Raw genomic sequence first — 18387 nt, 5'->3', positions numbered from 1 at the left:
GACGGGTGACTCTTGAGACACGGTCAAAGGCAGACAATGGATAAGGCCACAGTGCTGTCCCACTGGAGGCCGAGGCGGGTCAGGCAGAGGGAGGAGAGATGCACGTGGTTCATGAACAGCCCAAGTGAGAGGCAGTTTTGTTAAAGAACAAAGGGAGCCACTTGCACTTTTCCCAGAAGGCCATACCTGGGGTTGCCCGGGCTGGAGGGGGACCCTCTCTTCTCTGGCGCTTCTAAAGTCCCCTGTGCTGCAGCTGCCTCCGAGCTCTGCTTCTCAGCAGCCACGTCAGCAGGAGTGGGGAGTTCTAGCATTTCCTCATCGTGCTGCCTGGCGCTGTCCTCCAGGACAGGGACCTGGGGCTGGCTGGCTTTGCTCACAGGCTGCAGGAAGGCATCGAGCTTCTGCTCCCGGGAATCTGTGCGGACCATCTGGTAGGCATAGACCTTGTCGCCACTTCCAGAAGCAGGCAAGGGGGTCACTCCTGTGGTGGATTTAACCATCTCCCCAGAGGGACCCGCAAGACTTGGAAGTAAAGTCTGTGACAAAAAAGAAGACAGGAGGAAGATTCAGAATGTGAACTCTAGAACTCCAGGTCCCAAAATGGACAGGACTAGAGAAAGAAGCTAAAACCAGGTGTAATTATCATTACAGGATTATTACTAAAGAAGCAATACTGACTTAAAGTAAGAAACAAAAAAAGATACACAAATATAAAACTCAAAAACTCAGCAAAATCTTTATAATCTTAAAATTGGTTTGAAATGGAAATATTAGTGTAAAGTTCTAGTATTTCTACAGGCTTTTTTGCTACCATAAGAGAATTTTTTTTAAAATTGTGGTAAAATATGCATAACACAAAATTTACCATTTAATCATTGAAGTGTACAGTTCGGTGGCATTAAAAGCATTCACACTGTTGTGCAACCATCTTCAGACTTTTTTATTATCCCAAACTGAAACTCTGTGCCCATTAAACTCACCATCCTCCCCCTCCCCAGCTCCTGGCAACCACCATTCTACTCTTTGCTTTTAAATACACGTTATCTCCCAGCTGTGTCCACTGGAAAGGCCCCAAATCAGTGAGCACCCCAGTATTCATGAGGACCTCCGGATCCAGATTATAGTCTCTAAATACCTCTCCCTACTGAAATAAATCAGAGCTCCTTGGAGAAATAGACTAGGAAAGTACGATGTGAACCTATAATACCTTATCATGCCAGAAACAAATAAACTATCCAAAACTAATGGAATTGGGTCAAAAGGACAAGAACACCAACTTGCAGGGGCTTCCGTTGGCCTAAAATGGAATTTGAGCATCAAAAAGAGGAGAGAGAGAAAAAAAAACAAATCAACACAATTGATTAAATTATATTGCCTGGTTAACAGCTATGACACACTAAGGGAAAAAGAAAAGGAAAAGGAAGGACGAGAGAGGGAGAGACAGGAAGAGGTGGAGAGGAAAAGGGCATTAGATGTCACTGGCGATTGCGAGAACAACGCATGCCTTTGCAAACTGATAATTAAAGGGAGGGAGTTCAGCATTTTATCAATACTTTCTAGTATGAACTGTATTTCAGGATAACCAAATAGCTCTAACAAATGAGGGAAAATTCTTCTAGATAGAATTCTAATTAACACAGAAAAATGATAAAATCAGAAAATCATAATCTTGCAATCCCAATGAAATAAGTGAATTCAGGTGATGGCCACTGATGAATGGTGAAACCATTAAGCCAAGTATCAACAGGGAACTTTGCAATGAAGGAATCAGACTGTCACCAGCTGAATCACCAAAATGACATAAGTCAGTATGTGCCTCCTGCTGGAATGTGACAGAAAGTACATAGCTTCATCCACCAAGAATTCTTGCACAAAATTTTAAAAAATCTGAATATAACTGTGCCTCTGGATCTAATTTCCAGTTGACAGGAAATATGGAGGATTAGAACAAGTTAAACAGCACTAAGAAGCAGCCAATTCAAAATGTGCGTTATTCTACAGGAGACCTTTAGAATGAGCCAGTGGGAACGACACAAGGTAGGGTGACTTTCCTAACCCCAAAGACACTTAAAAGAGATTTCAAAGACATAACCACCAAACATCATGTGTGGAAGTTAACTGGATACAGATTTAAACAAAGCTGCTACAAAAGGATCGTTTTTGGATGATTAGGACATTTAAATATGGTTTGGATATTAAGTTACATTATTACTATCTATTTTACTAGTTAAAAAAGGACACTGGACCACCCTGGCCAGGAGCTCAGATGGTTAGAGCATCATCCCTGATACGCCAAGTCTGCAGGTTCGATCCCCAGTCAGGGTACTTACAAGAATCAACCAATGAATGGATCAGTAAGTGGAACAACAAATCTATGTTTCTCTCTCTCTCCCAACCCCCACACACACTTCCTGTCTGTAAAATCAATTTTTTAAAAAAGGACAATGAATTACATAGGGAAAATGCTTTAAATTTCATAACAGAATATTAAGTAAAACAATAAATGCCTGGAATGTGCTCTGAAACACTCCTTTCCTCCCCCCAAAGTGGGAGAGGGAGGAAGAAGACAGCATGGCAAAAGGCTGCCGCTGCTGAAGCTGGGTGACGGGTACGTGAGTGTCTGCTGTACTAGTAGAAATATTCACTAATAAAGAGTTAAGTAATAAAAATTTAAAGCAGCAACTTTGCTCACATAGGAAAACCTTTTCCTCACGGACAATTCAAAACCCTTGCAGTATATTTGCCTATGTAATACGCACAGGTGGGTTTTAGGAAGCAGAAATTAACATGGCTATTTTGCAGCCAGGAATTTTAAAGTCCAGGACAGTTGGAACAAACTGCAGGAGTCCCCAGGGTTCCTGATTTCCATACCAAACGGCTTCACTGCAAACCAGGGCTTTTGCTTACTGGCCCTGGACAGTGGAGTGCTAGGCACAAGCTGGGGAGCAGGCAGAAGGCGACTCCAAGGCCCAAAGTCAGCGGCTGGGGTGGCCTGCTGCTAGCGGGCAGAGAAGGTAGTCTGTGGACACACAGGAGCAGGGACAGCTGAGCTGGGACCCCACCGCCCTCAGCAATGCTCCTTGGCTTGGGTACCAACACAGAGGCAGGCCCTGCGATCCACCGCCTCCCAGGGCCCATTCCCTCCGCTCTGCCCTGTGCATGCGGCATCAGCCTCCTGAACATCTCCAGGGAGAAGGCCACAGGGACAACGAGCCCCACTCTGTTTCATAAGGCTCGCTTAGGCCCTGGGACCCCAGGCCCGGGTATAACAGGACAAAGCCTTCACAGCTGGGTTCCAAGACAGAAATGTTACTAAAACTATCAAATATTTGGAAAGAAAGTCCTAAAGCAACAGGCACAGACTTGGGCTCTCACAATTGCGGGGGCGCATCAGAAGGCGGCAAGGCACTGGAGAAAGGGGTGGCAGCACCCTCACCTGCGTGAAGTACATCCTGGAGGAGTTGGAGCCCAGGAGCTTGCTCTCAATGTGCTGCTGCACTCGCTCCAGGATGCTGTCCTCGTGCAGGAAGTGGACTTCGTGCTTTGTGGGGTGCACGTTGACATCCACGTTCTGAGGGCTGATTTCTAAACTGGTAGGGAAAAAAGAGAAGAATTACCTCAGATGGTGGAGGATGCGGAAAATTCCCACATGGTGTATGTGGTGGCCAAATGGCAAAACGGTCCAAACTTCAGGGTCAGGTCTGAGGGACCTGGGTTCAAAGGCTGACCGCTGCGTAAAAGCTGGGTAGCTTTGGGTGAGTTATGTCATCTCCCTTTGCCTCAGTTTCCTCATCTGTATAGTGAAGATCAAATTCATATAAAGCACTTTGCATGTAGCTGGCACATTTATTATATGTCAGCTGTTACTATCATTCCAGAACTAGTGGAATTTTTTATTATGTGACCTGGGGTAAGTCTCTTATTTTCTCTGGGTCAGTTTTCTCAGCTGTAAACACGGACCTGTTTCCTACTTATCATTCAGTATTATATGAAGATCAAAACAAGAATATATGTGAGGACACTTTCTGTCATTAAAATGTAACACAAAAATCAGTTTAGAAATGTGCAGGCTACCAACTTACTGCCTCAGCTCCAAATCCACCTTTTGCTGCTTGCTCTGTGATAATGGAGCTTTGCAACGTGAACCTTTGTCAGGAGCTGGGGCTGGAGGGACCCAGCAGGTGGAAGGGGTTTCCCCACCAGGTTTGGGGCAATTTCTGCCGGTTATGCCCCTTTGTTTTACCAGCACAGTGCCTGGCCCACGGCAGGCTCTTGGGGAGTCGGCCACATGAGTGAGCAAAGGAAAGGAAACTGTGCCCTTCGCTGTGAGAAGGGACACATCCATTCACTGGGGGTGCCCAGGACTCGCACCCACCAGGCTGTTAGCAAGCCCGTCTCTTTCAAAGGGGACGGCACGAGAGAGCATTTCTTACGAGTCTCGGCGAGGAGTTTGGTGCTACGTTACCTGAGGTACAGGAATGGGTGTGTGTTTTTGGGCAAATAGGCTGCATACACCGTTTCAATGGCTTTTCTTAAGGAAGATGACTCTACCAGACGATCTAGAAAATAAAAGGGAAGGAACCAGCTGAGACTGTCCTGTCGGGTGAGGTGACAGGTGAACAGTCATACAATCCACACAACCACCTCAGGGAGACGGCCTCCAGGGAGACCCCACATCAGACTCCCGGAAAGGAAGAGCCCCTTAGCTGCGGCTACTTCCCCGCATCTCACCGCGGGCCTGGGCTCTCTCCCCACGCTCAAGCAGCAGGAACACAGCAGGGCGGCGGGTTCTGCCTCCCTGCTTCCCTTGCCCTCAGCCAGCCCACACGGACTAGCTTTGCCCCCGCTGGGCAGCAGGCAGTCTGACGTCTGCTCGCAGCCTTTTCATTCTGCAGGTACGTGCTGGCTACCTACCGCACATGCACGTGCGGGAGACTGCGCCGGAGGATCAACTACTTCCCACCCTGAGCGGTAAAGCACTGCTGGGGGGCGGGGTGCCAATGGTCAGACGAGGGAGCAACTAACTCTGCTCAGGGGCTTCCAACCGCGGGGTATCCGAGCTGAGTAATGAAGGGTAAGGATGAGTTTTCCAGGCGTTTCTGGCACGAGAAATACCTGTGTGCTGAAGGTAATTTAGGAAATGAGGCAGGTTAGAGGGGGTGAAAACAACAGAAGCTGGGGGAGAGATTAAAATCAGGAGAAGACTTATTTTCAGAAGACACAGCTTTCCTTTCTCCCCAGACAGATGACCTGCTGGTGGTCCGCTGTCCTGTGTCGGTGTAGCCAAGGACCTGTCACATCGTTTTATGTTCAATGAGAAGAGGGCCAGTGATTCAGTCAGGGCGGGAACTATGATTCTCCGAGTGCTCACTGCATCCATAGCCCCCTCAATAACGTCACTGTACTGTGCAGCCGTGTCCCAACCACACAGGGCTGGGGCAGGTGGTGGCACCTGACAAAGGGACAGCTGGGGCCCCTCTGCTGAGATTTCTGAACTTGAGACACGCCAAGGAGTGTTGCATGTCCCTGCCACCCGAGGAAGCCTGCACCGTGTGCGGACAGCTGAATGGCACGCATAGAGCTGACTCCTCTTTGCTACCGGGAACTTGGCATCAGGACCAGATTAGCTAATGTTCACACAGAGCCTGTGTGGTGAACAGTCGCACCAGAGGCATGGATGTGACATACTCAGATGGCACTTACAATGATCTCTGCTTGTCTGTTCTGTAGCCGACATGTGCTACAAAGCAATTGCCCTTCATGGTTAGGAAAACACAAATGGAAAACATTTTCTGAGTCCTGACTAAAGCAAGCTTTGTTATACACCAGGTTTACATCCTTCCCAACAAAGTAGGAAACGACCCTGCTAATACACATCAGTATATTGGCTACAAAGTATTGACTCTCTCCTTACCTTTTATATATTGCTTTGAACTGCTGTCATATATGTATAATGGAAGGTGGGACTATACCAGTTCCAATAGCAACCAAACACAACAAAAATGATAAAATAATTATGAATTGCTTTAAACGATAAAGGTAAAGGACCTATAGGATTAAAATGATAAGAAATGAACAAATGGAAAGATTCATCTTGTTTGTGGATGGAAATGGAAAAACATTTGAACGCGAGACCATGTTTGGGGTTATTTGCTGTTGTTTGGTCACTGTCTCTCCAAACTGTATAATGTGCCATTAAATAAAAAGAAGCAGAATACACAATAATATCTTTAACAGGCAGCAATCATGTAAATACTACGTCAGCAGAAAGACAGACTGGAAAGAAATCTGAGAAACACCAAATTTATTTAGTTAATTTTCTCTCTGACTTTTAGGACTGTTCTTTGTATTACAAATAATTCTCCTTTTTAAAAGGGAAACTCTCAAGGGGCTTAGCTAGCATTCAACTTCTTTACTTTAGTAACATTGCCTACACCCCAAATAGCCCTGTCCCTATGTCCTGTGTGTAATTTCAAACAGTGGGCCTTGATCTAAAGAGAGAACCAAGACCTGCCCAGGGCCTGCTTGGAAAGGCTCAGGTGCCAGCCAGTGACGAAGGCGTGCTGGCTCCCAGGGGCCTGCCGTGCTCTCTCGTGGGATCCCTCTTGGGGGTAACAGTCAGCCAGCAATGAGCACAGCTCAGAGGGCTGAGCAGACTTAGACCAGCAATTAATTATAAATGCTTCCTAATCAAACCACATTTCAGCACAAGGTGTTCCTGTGTGTAATCGAGCCTGCAGGTCAGGAATTTGTCAATGGTTCCATAAAATTCCCTGTGGATGGACTTCCCCACGTGGTTCTCTGGCACTTACGGTTGATGAAGAGTAAGAAGATGCACTTCTTCACCGAATAGTTTGCGTTGGATATGTAGCCTTTCATTCTGAAGGCCAGCATTTTATCCTCACAGCCAACTTCTATCAACTCTCTGGTTGGAAAAGAGAAACTTTGAGGCTCTTGAAAATTCCAGAAAATTCAAATATTATAAAGAATAAGAATCGGAAAAGGCAGGGCTCCTTCCCATAAACTAATTCTGCCAAATGAGGGCCCCAGGGACTTGTTTCGGGGAGGTCCTCTGGGCCCCCGCCCGTCAGTCTGTCCGTCCACTGACCCAGACAGTGTTTTCCAGCACTCACGCTCTATGCCAAGCACTGCCCTAACTGCTGGGACAGAATGACACGCCTGAGCTCTGAAACCTGATTTGGCTGGAACTTTTGTTTATATTAGTAACCACATCCCAGAGGTGAGATTCCTGAGAAACTCATCCCGCTGAATCCCTTACAGTACTGAGTATCACACCATAACGGGGCTCCAGCGAGGCGCTCCCCAGGCTGCATCTTTGGGGAGGGGAGGGTAACAGATGAAAGGAAGTCCTCATACACCCCACACGCATCTCTGCCTGTGGGGGAGGGGTCTTCCTGAACGCTGGTCCCTCTGGCTGGAAAGCTCCTATTGTTGGCGGGTTAACTCCTCCTTATCCCTCACACCTCGGGGGTTACTTCCTCAGAGGGCCTTGCCTGACTCTCCCTCCCTGGCCCCAAGAGACTCTCCCACAGTGCCTTCTACCTTTCCTTTGCAGAGGCTGCACAATCACTGATGAATGGCACAATTACTGCATGTGCTGTTCCAACCAGAATGCGAGTCCTCTGAGGGCAAGTACCATTTCTGCTGTATTGCGTCCTGTAGAGCTCTGCCACAGAGCACAGTACCGGCACCGAGCAGCTCTCACCAGGCACTGGCTGAATGGAGCGGAAGCTTCCATGTGGGACAGTAATGTGCGCTCTTTGAGCCCCTGAGCCTGCGGTGGAGTGGGCAGTGTTTCCCATACACAGTGAACCAGCAAACCCTTTCTTCCCAAAATGTCTCAAGAAGCTGCTGTTCAGGAAACATCCTTTAGGAACTGCTGCTCCGCGTGGGATTTCTCTTCATTTACAGTCCCCAGGAATTTTGTAACAACTAATTCTGAGTCTTAAAATTTGGTCGAGAAGCTCTTAAAAGTTTCACTAGAAAGTTCACTTTCACTTAAAAGTATACTAGAGCTCTCTCTTGGCTCTGGGAGCACAATTTTAAAACAATTAATTCATTACCACTTAATTAGTAAGAAAAAAGTAATGAAAAACAAATTGACCATTCCCTAGTTAGAAACTTGGTTTTGCTCAAAGAATAAATACTTCATCTTCTAAGTAGAAAACTGGGGTCTGTGACTGCTGCTACTGCTGCTTTTGGGGCATTTTGAGAAAGTGAAGTCAGGGGCTGCCTCCCCCATCTGGGTGCCCCCAGCATCTGATGCATGCCTGGCCTCCACACACAGGATGTCAGCATGTGTCCGCTCAGATAATGACACAGGTGTCCTGGGCTTTGTGAAGCCCTGAGGGTTAGCTGGGAGTGGGTGCTAGCCACGGTGGTTTTGGTGGTGGTGGCAATGGGGACTGCCGTAAGGAATCTGTAATGCAAGCCACTTCCCTGCTGTGGCTTGCCTTGACAATGAAGGTCTGGTGACCCTGACAAATCTGCTTGCCACCCCAGAGGGAGGTCTTTGAGGGCAGGAAATACTTTATTCATCTTGACATCTTTAACTCTGGCACAAAGCCTGGAATATGGGAGGCAATTAATAAATATTGAATGATGAGATAAATGAAATTCTAAAGTGATGATGATGGAAAGACGAGGGAAACAGGGAGCGTTGGAGGATAAAACAATTCACTATAATATCAGTATTTGAAGACTGAGGCCTAGAAGGAACGCACTGATTTATACAGCCAGACCATCTAAGAGAATGTGCACCCAAGTCTTGGTCACATAAAATAATGACTCGATTAACAAACCTAAAGCAGGAAAAGTATCTGCATATTTGATTAAAGCAAACAGTTAAGGCACGTACTATCTTACCCAAAATAATGGGATAAAATGCCTAAGATTTTTTTAAAATTATCAGTTCTCAACATACCGGCTAACAGCATTTCCAAAGATGGAGCGAATATTGTCCACCGTCGAGGCACTGGGCAGCGTTCTGACGTCGGCCACGGTCTCCCCTTGCTGATACACAGAGATACGACTTACTATCTCATGGCTAGATTGAAATGTTGTGACCTTATCTCTACAGGCAAACTATAAAAAACCCTTTTTACTTTTAGAATACATAACCCTCCCCTATGAATCAAGAACTTACTTTTTTAACTGAGAAACCGATGCCTGAGTTGTGTATTGAATACCTGGCAAAGAGAAAAACAGCAAACGACAGTAAGCAAGGAGGGGCCGGATACGCGATGCGTGTCAGAGGCCCCTTTCCGTTAAATACACTGGTGGCATGAAGTGATGTAAAACAAGACAGATACAAAAAACAACATCTTCATGTATCCTATTTTACGCAGAGAAAGAGGAGCCAGCAGAGACCTCACGGAGATACCAATGCTAAATGTGGCTGAATCAAACAGAAAACGGGGTCCCACTCCACCTTCACAGGCTGCTGAGCAGATGCAAGGGTCTCTCTCAGTACAATTTCCTTCTCACCTACAGTTGTACTTTCACAAATTCCGAAGGTCTGCATTGCCTCAAGGACATCCTGAGAACTCGTACTCTTTGGTTCTGGCTCAGAGCCCTTCGATTCACGGGCTCCTCACTCGCTCCTTCCCCCGCCCTGGGTCCTGGGCCAGTGTCCCCCAGCCGCTCTTCAGCCGGCCATTACTTAGGACTCCTCCCCCCAGGGACCCCATGAACTGAAGGGTTGCGGCTAGCAAAATCACTAATTCAGTAACAATTCACTTTACTACACTGAGAACCAAAACAGCCCACTAGAGCTCCTTTATTTCCAGGAGATAATTAATATTCTGACACTGATTTATACAATTCCAGGGAAAAGCAGACACCTGGTGTCTGGTCTGTTCCCCTTTATTAGGGGCAAATGTTTTATACATGTTTGATTTTTCAGAAATACTGCAAAATAGTGAACATGTCTGTTACAAGTCAAGGACACGCAGGCTCAGAGAGCCCACGCCCGAGCCACTGCACCAGCAGGTTGGGTCTCTCCTAATGTTGTTTCCACCTGCCCCGAATCCCCTTACCATCTGCTAAAAGCACCAAGTCTTCCTTTGGGAAACCACCTCTTCCCCATTCCACTTGCTGCCCTTAGACTGCCAATCAAAAAATCTCCTCCCCAGAGCCGGGGGCACACGGGCACCGGATGGAGGATGCGAGTCAGATGCGCTCTCCCAGGAAAGAGACTTTTGAGCCGAGTCAAGAAAAGAATGACAATTGTGACGGGGTCACCACGGTGACTCACTGGAGTGGCCCTGGTGCCTGTCCTCCCCAAGGAGCCAGCATCCACGCTTCTTACCCCCTGCTGAGTCTCTCCTAGACGTCCAGTAAACTTATTCTGGGCTCCAGTTAGCTAGTCAGTTTGCTTTGTCTGTCACTAAAGAACCCTCCCTGACCAGACACCAACTGCTCTCTCCTGGGGACACGAGAGAAAAGCCAGCAGCAGTGACTACACCTTGACGAGCAACATCGCGCAGGCTAGTGCCGCTGTCTTCCCGCTCAGCAGCCGTTTCCAGGTCACAGGCACTGGAACCCATTCCTTTGGTGAGAGATCGGACACCCACGCCCAGATAGATTTTGAACTGTACCTGCCAACAACTTCCAAAATTTTCCCATACTCTTCACTTGGATTTTTTAAGGCTTTCCTCCTTGTGGATATGTTGTAAAAAAGGTCCTCCACCTGAATAGAAGATTGAGTTTTCTTGTAAATTCATAGAAACGGAAATAAAAACCCGAACACCTAAACCTGTTAAGTCAGAGAATCCAACGCTACAGACAGCACTGTTCTAAGCACTAACTGGGGGAGGGGTGAAGAGATAGGGTAGCCTTAACAAAAAATCACGGATATTTCTCCTTTCCCCACATTCATTCCCTATTTCTCAAACAGGACCCGGGGGCGAGCGCTATGTCAGGCTCTTTGCTCTGTACTGGAACTATGAAGACAGAGAAAGCACAGTCTTGCCCAGAACAGCACAAAATTTACTGGGGCAAACATACATTTATAATCATAATATCACGTGGCGGTCAAACATTGTCAAACTAAGAACAATTACAAAACCTCCGCGATCATCTGGGGCTCTTGAAAATCACACCATGGTCACCCTGTACTGGATCCCTCTCAATGTGAACTTGGAAGCACACACACACTTCTGCCTCCTGCCTGCCTCACCAAGCCGGGGGTGGGGTTGGGGGGGGTATCTTCAGGGAGACGTGCTCTGGCTGGGGCTGGAGGCGGCAAGGTGGGATGCACGATAGGGGGACACTTCACGGGATCACAGGATGGGAAGAGACCGAATGGGGCCCACAGAAATAAGGCAGTGTGATGGACTTTCTCCTGACGACACACTTGAATTACTCAACAATCCTTGGAGTGGGCAGGTCTTCTTTATTCCGTTTGACAGATGAGAAAAGTGAGGTTAAGGGACATTAAACAACTTGACTCTGGACACACAGCCACTGAGTGGCAAGGCTGGGACTCTGACTTCTCGCATCTTTTGGAGCCAGGCTTAAGTCATTCCATGCCAACTACCTGGCTCCTGATTTCTACCATCCCAATAAAAAGACTCTCCCAGCTTCTTAGAGAAGATGCAGGAAGGGACCTGCCACAAAGCCAACAATTGTGTCTCCTGCACAGAGGATGATATCTTGGGGTTTCTAATAACTAACAGAAATTCATTTTCCTGTTACTGTGAAAGTTCAGAGACACTTTTATTTCAATGTTTATACAAAGCCCTTTTTCAAAAACCTACCCGCCCCAGTCCCATCCTCACCGTGATCTGGGTGCCCTGGTTGCCTGCACACGGTTTAGGGGGCGCTTTCAGCTTTCCATCTGAGTAACTTGCTCTAATCAGAAAATACAGGAGATTATAAATATCCAAGGGAAACAGGATACTTACTTATCCAAAAGAGGAAAAGGAAATTTATACCAACGATACATTAAAATATAGCCAGGTTGTATATTGGCCTAATTACCATTTCCCTCTTTATTTTTCCACTAGTTCCATAACCATTCTAATTAGATGCCCAAAAATATACATCCCTATTCTTTTAGCAGATGTTGCTTTTTAGTTCTTAAGTGGTTTTTTAAGTTCTCACCTGAGGATATGTTTATTGATTTTAGAGGGAAAGGGACAGAGGAGGGAGGGGACGAGAGGGAAGAGAAGAGAAGAGAGATTAATTGGCTGCCTCCCATACGGTTCTTCATTGGGGACTAAAACTGCAACCTAGGTATGTACTCGGACCGAGAATCGAACCTGCAACCTTTTGGTTTAAAGGAAAATGCTCCAACCAACTGAACCTCCTGGCCTTAGTTCTTGAGTTTTGAGCTATAAAGAAAAGTTTTGCCAGTGTCTTAAGATGACAGTAAGTGTTTTTCAGTAATTCTGCAATTATTTGAGGGGCTACCATGTAGCAGGCCTACAGAGGCCCCGGTAACAGAGAAAGGCCTCAGAGAGCTCCTGCTGTAGTGAGCGTGTAGAACAAGTGCTAAGTGATCTAGAGAGGTAAACATTCAGCCTAGGGTGAGAGCAGGAGTACGTGAAGGTGTCACAGAAGAGGTGACAATTCATCTGGGCTCTAGGGAGGAAATGCATTTCAGATGCAGGGCAGGGAAGATCATCCAGGAAGAGAAAAAGACCAACAAAAGTACAGAGGCTTTAGAAACATCACAGCTGGGGACACGTGGAGAGAGAGGCTGAAAGGTGGACGGAGCGCTCCTTAGGAGGGCATGACTGCTATGCTGACGACTCTAGATGTCATACCGCCTAGGAGGGGAGTTACCAGAGGTCTGAGCAGGGACAAGACATGATCCCAGAGGTGAAGAAACGGAAGTTGTCTCCCCGCTTTGTGAGAAGGGATTCCAATCCTATCAGCCCACCCAGATCCGAGGGCAGTTGTAATTCCCATGGAGCCAAACTCCTCCAGCATCAGGGCTGGATACTCCGCAACACTCCACTTTCCACGACTTCACACATTTGTCTGTCCAAGAGACTGAGAAATGGGCAGAACTGCCCACTAGTGAGTGGCCAGTGTCTGTGAAAACAAAGATGTGATCCTGATTCCTTGAGTCCTATTTTTGCTCTGTTCTAAGGCCATTCATCAGCCTCTGAAAACTGTCAGCACAACAGTTGGTCCGTGGCCACCCCTAAGAAGGCAGCACAGGCCTGCCCAAGCGGCAGTCCTGTCATCATTTCAAGGTGATGCCCCACCACTTAGGGTATCTCGGTGTAACAGACACCTTGCTACATGCTTGGAACATGGCACATCCTATCTTTTAAGAGCCCATGAAATAAGATTATTACCTAATAACTGTCCCTGTGGATTACCAACTAATCCAAAGGGAGGCGAGAAAATTCACCCAAGATCTGGGCCAAAAAAGGTAACAACCCTGGTGTACAGATAGGATCACTTTGAGATGCAGAAATAAAGCACATTTCTGGATGAATGTACCTGTATGCACATTTTCCATCAGCTGTTTTGGTTGTAATAGTAACGTGAGCCACATGGCTTATGCTGGCCAAAGCCTAAGGAAGAGAAGAAAATGGAATGAAAAAAAATTCACCGCTGAGTCAACCCTGTCACATCATTAAGGGAAAGGTTATCTAAATTGCCTCTTCCGTTCTGGTTCTGTATTAACAAATGGCAACAATGAACACTCTGTCCACTCACTTTGAAAACATGTTTTAAAAATAAAGGAGGATATCAAATTGCTCTGTAGCATAGTTATTGAAACAAGGGAAAAAATATGTTAGGAAGTCTAAAAGAAAACACACCAAAGAATCAATGTATTAATAGCAATTCTGTTTAGATGTAAAGTTACAGGCATGTTAAATATGTTCAATGATTTGTCTTCCAACAATTTGAAAACTTACCTTCAGAAATGAATAACAGAGTCACTCCAAACAGATAATATTGTTTACTTTTTTCAAAACTGTTTTTTGTAAGCAATTACATGTTTAGAAATGTAAATTTTAAATTATGCAATCAGAACAAAACAAATTAAAAATGACCTTTTTGTTCCCTTTATAATGAAGACTGGTTTCCTAGCCCTGTGGAATCGGTATCTCCTTTCACAGGACGGCACAGCATATAAAATCCAGCCCAGGCACTGTGATGGGCTCTGTGGGATAGCATCTCAGTGAATACAGCCCGTGGCAGGTTCAGTTCATGGACAAGAAGTATGGCTCAGGCTCAGAGATCACCTGACTCCTACCTGGATTTCCCTGGTTTAAGTAATTGAGCCCATTTTCATCAATAAAAATGTATGTAATTTTGAGACCTGTGTAAGGAAGGACATTAATTACACACAATACTACATAACGCCAGGAAGAGAGCGTGCCACTGGCAGACGGTCTGCTGTTTCAGAGGCCTTTGTACTGGCATTGGAGCCAGTAGAGAAGAGCACAGGCTCTGGACTCAAACTCGGGGGTTCAATTCCCTAGGCTGCGGCTTCCTAGCCGTGTGCCCCCACCACACTTCCCAATGTCTCGGTGTCAAGTCTCCTCACATGCAAAACAGGATAATAATAGAACTGACTCTGCAGAGCTGTCAAGAATAGAAGAATTAATACATACAAGGTGCACAGAACCAGGGTGGCATGCAGATATCCTTTAATCGATTATTCTTCTTTAATTACAGTGAAATATCCCCAAAGAGACCCAATAGCTGGGTGAAGGCTCCAGGAGGGCTTAGAAACTGAAGCCAGCAGCCTGAAGCACACTTAAAATCAGGGGAGCCTCAGGGTGAATACTCTGATATTGCCCCTACCTGCAACAATCTGGGGCTCACTGTGAGCCAGTGTGCTTGAGCCCACTCTGGTTGGAGCTAACTAAGAGTGACTGGGCTGCCTTTTAAAAATTAAATGAAAGTAATACACACACACGATAAAAAGCTGAAAAAACTAAGAAAGGCCTACACGAAAAGTACTTCCCCGCCCCCACTTTCATTTTCATTCCCCTCAAATAACTACTCCAGGACAGCTCCTCCGGTACGCCCCCTCCGCCCCCACATCCAGCAGGGAATACAGCCCGGCCAAGACTTGCAGTGAGACCAAGTGACACCATGTCTTCTGACCTCCGAACGGTAAGACAGTAACTATTGTTTTAAGCCACTAAGCTTGTGGTCATTTTTTTCAGCAGCAACAATAATGCGATACAAACTGTTGGAAAAGTATACATATTTTTACTTAACGAATGCTATTTCTATAAATAGAGCCTAAGGAAATACCTGAAAAAAAACCCACCATGTATGTACATGAATATTCCCCACAGCATTAAAACAGGAAAACGTGGCAAAGAGCACAAACATTCAAAAAGAAACCATCTGAATAGACTATAGTACATACACGTAATAGAACAGTATGTAGCCGTTAAAATTTATCTAGGTCTATATTTGTAGTGAATGAAAAAATATCCACAGAATAGTGTCCTAAAAATAAGTTACTATGTCTTTTTTTTCTGTATCATATGTTCCTAAGCTACATCATATAATTTCATTCACATATATTTCAGTATATAGCTTAAAGGAAAAGGACTCAAAAATAGCCCATGATACTATTTTTACACCAAGAAAATTAAGAGTAATTTCTTAATACTGTCAGATAACCAATCTGTATTCAAATATCTCTGTCTCAAATCAGAATCCAAATAAGAGCTATACTTTGGAGCTGGTTCATATGGCTCTTAAATCTCTTTTTTAATCTACAAGTTCTTTTATCACGTAGTTTCCCAATCTCAGTATCATTTACCATGCTCCCTACATTTTCTTTATATCGTATTTCATTTATCTGTTGAGAAACATGCTGACAAATGGCAGAAATGTCATCACAGGAGGACAGTTCACACATGTATGTAACGTTTAGCTTACCTCACCCCGAAAGCCATAGGTAGAAATAGTAGCTAAATCCTCAAAGCACTGCAGTTTACTTGTAGTGAACCTCTCACACACAATATCCAGATCTTCTTTCTAGAGGATACCCCAAAAATAAGTAAATAATTATATTACTTTTTCCAAATCTTTTTTATTTTTTTTTCTTTTTCAGAGAGAGGGGAAGGGAGGGAGAAAGGGAGAGAAACATGGATGTGCAAGAGATACACTGATTGGTTGCCTCTTGTGCGCCCCCCAACCAGGGACCTGGCCTGCAACCCAGGCATGTGCTCTGACTGGGAATTGAACCGGTGACCTTTCGGTTCAGAGGCCGGCACTCAATCCACTGAGCCACACCAGCCAGGGCCCAAATCTTTTTTAATTCCACATTTCTTGAATGAATCCAAGAAGAAATTCCTCTCAGGAATTAGCAGTAACTTTATCACTTGGCACCCAGGAGACCACATTGACCTGGTGCTCCTTCCTTCTCACCTGTCTCATTTGGGGGCTCTGTCTCCTCTTCCCTGACTGTGGGGTGACCCAGGACGCCACCCTTGGACCTCTTCTCCACCTACACACACTGTCTTGATAATCTCATCCAGTCTCATGGATTGTATAAAATTTATTAGAAAATATCCCTATTAAAAATCTAGATACATTTTACAAATGCATTCAATTGTAGTAAAATATACATAACAAAATTTACCATTTTAACCATTTTTAAGCATAGTCCTGTGTCATAAAATACATTCAAATTGTTGTGCAACAATCACCAGCATCCATGTTCCTAAACTGAAACTGTACCCCTTAAACAAAGACTCTCGATTATCCCCCTCCCAGGCCCCCCATTGTTCTGCTTTCTGTCTCTGTAAGTTTAATCCAGGAACATCACATAACAGAAATCATACAATATTTGCCCTTCTGGGGCTGGCTTATTTCACTTGGCATAATGTTTTCAAGGTTTATCTGTGTTGCAGCATCTGTGAAAATGTCATTCCTTTTTAAGGCTGAATAATATTTCATCATAATTATATATCATATTTTGTTAATGCATTTATTTGTTGACACTTGGGTTGCTTCCAACTTTTGGCTATTGTGAATATGTTGCTACAAACATGGGTGTTCAAGTCTCTTCAAGACCTTGCTTTAAATTCTTTGGGGTATATACCCTAAAGTGGGTCATATGGTAATTCTGTTTAATTTTTTGAAGATTTATTATACCATCTTCCACAGGGGCTGCACTATTTTACTTTCCCATGAACAATGCACAAGGTTCTAATTTCTCTACATCCTTGCCAATACCTTCTTTCTCCTTCCCTCCCTCTCTTGCTGCCTTTATTTATGCCATCCTAATGCATGTCAAGTGGTGTCTCCCTATGGTTTTTATGTGTATTTCCCTACTTAGTGGTGTTGAGCACCTTTTCATGTGAGTCTCATGGCTTTTAATACCATCAGAATGTAATACACCAAATTCTTATATCCAGCTCAAACCTCTACCTGCACTCCAGACTCACACATATATCCGACTAAAAGACATCTTGAGTTTATCACACCCCCAAGTGATTTCCTGATCTTCTCGCAAACCTACTCTGTCCATCATCTATCCCGTCAGTGAATGGCAACTGTTTTCTATTTGAACGGGCTAAAACCTTGCTATCATTTTCGACTCCTCTTTCTCTCACACCGTGCGTACTGCAGCATATTCTGAGAGCTTTGTCTGCATAACCAGCCGAGAACCTCACTGCTTCTTACATCTCTACTTTGACCAAACTGGTCCAAGGCACCATCACCCGTCCCTGGGATTGCTACAAGAGTCTCCTCACTGCTTCTGTCCTGTCCCACTAGTCTGTCTTTCACACTGTACACAAAGTGTTCTTATAAAACTCACTAAACCATGTTACCTCTGCTCAAAACCTTCTAATAGCATTCCACCTTATTCAAAGAGTAATGGCCCATGAAGTTCAACATAATCAGTCCACTTCTCTTTCAGATCTCATCTCCTGTTCTAGACACACTGGCCTCCTTGCTAATCCTTAAACACATCAGGCATGCTTCTATGTCATGGTTTTTGCATGTATTGTTCTCTTTGCCCAGAACATTCATCCTTTAAATGGCCTCATGACTCACTCCTTGCCCTCCTTATTCCCCTGCACAGTGCCCAGTATAGAATAGGAACTCAATAAACAACTATTGTTGGTGTTGAATTTTTCAGTCAAACAATCCCATCCACAAAAGCCCAGTTTCCAGAATTGGGAAAGGTTCTGCCACTTCCTGCAGATGCATCACACGAAGCACTCAAACATCCTACTCCTCTGAGGTTTAACTTACCCTGATCCCGGTGCCATTGTCTTGGATCTGAATCAGCTTCAGGCCTCCCTCTTTTACAACCACTTGAATATTTGTGGCTTTTGCGTCTAAACTGGCAAATTAAAGAGAAAAAAAAAATCAGTCTGTAATGACCCTAATGCACAAATTTTAATATGAACTAAGGAA

The 18387-nt window shown here is 45.1% G+C and overlaps 1 protein-coding gene across 1 annotated transcript in view; it reads right to left on the bottom strand.

Moving 5' to 3' along the window:
• The window catches only part of MLH1 (mutL homolog 1), a 33084-nt gene that overhangs the window by 12510 nt on the left and 2187 nt on the right, over positions 1 to 18387 (bottom strand). The window contains exons 2-12 of the mRNA XM_090284496.1: positions 18223 to 18313; positions 15895 to 15993; positions 13480 to 13553; positions 11802 to 11874; positions 10620 to 10711; positions 9167 to 9209; positions 8945 to 9033; positions 6813 to 6925; positions 4466 to 4559; positions 3437 to 3590; positions 187 to 536 (exon numbers count right to left, since the gene is read on the bottom strand). Of these exons, the coding sequence (XP_090140622.1) occupies positions 187 to 536; positions 3437 to 3590; positions 4466 to 4559; positions 6813 to 6925; positions 8945 to 9033; positions 9167 to 9209; positions 10620 to 10711; positions 11802 to 11874; positions 13480 to 13553; positions 15895 to 15993; positions 18223 to 18313 (1272 nt within the window). The remainder of the gene's footprint in view (positions 1 to 186; positions 537 to 3436; positions 3591 to 4465; positions 4560 to 6812; positions 6926 to 8944; positions 9034 to 9166; positions 9210 to 10619; positions 10712 to 11801; positions 11875 to 13479; positions 13554 to 15894; positions 15994 to 18222; positions 18314 to 18387) is intronic.

This window comes from Furipterus horrens, unplaced genomic scaffold (genome assembly GCF_987537825.1).
Source record: "Furipterus horrens unplaced genomic scaffold, mFurHor1.1.pri manual_scaffold_7, whole genome shotgun sequence".
Lineage (NCBI taxonomy): Eukaryota > Metazoa > Chordata > Mammalia > Chiroptera > Furipteridae > Furipterus > Furipterus horrens.
This window is presented reverse-complemented; position numbering and strand designations above follow the sequence as displayed.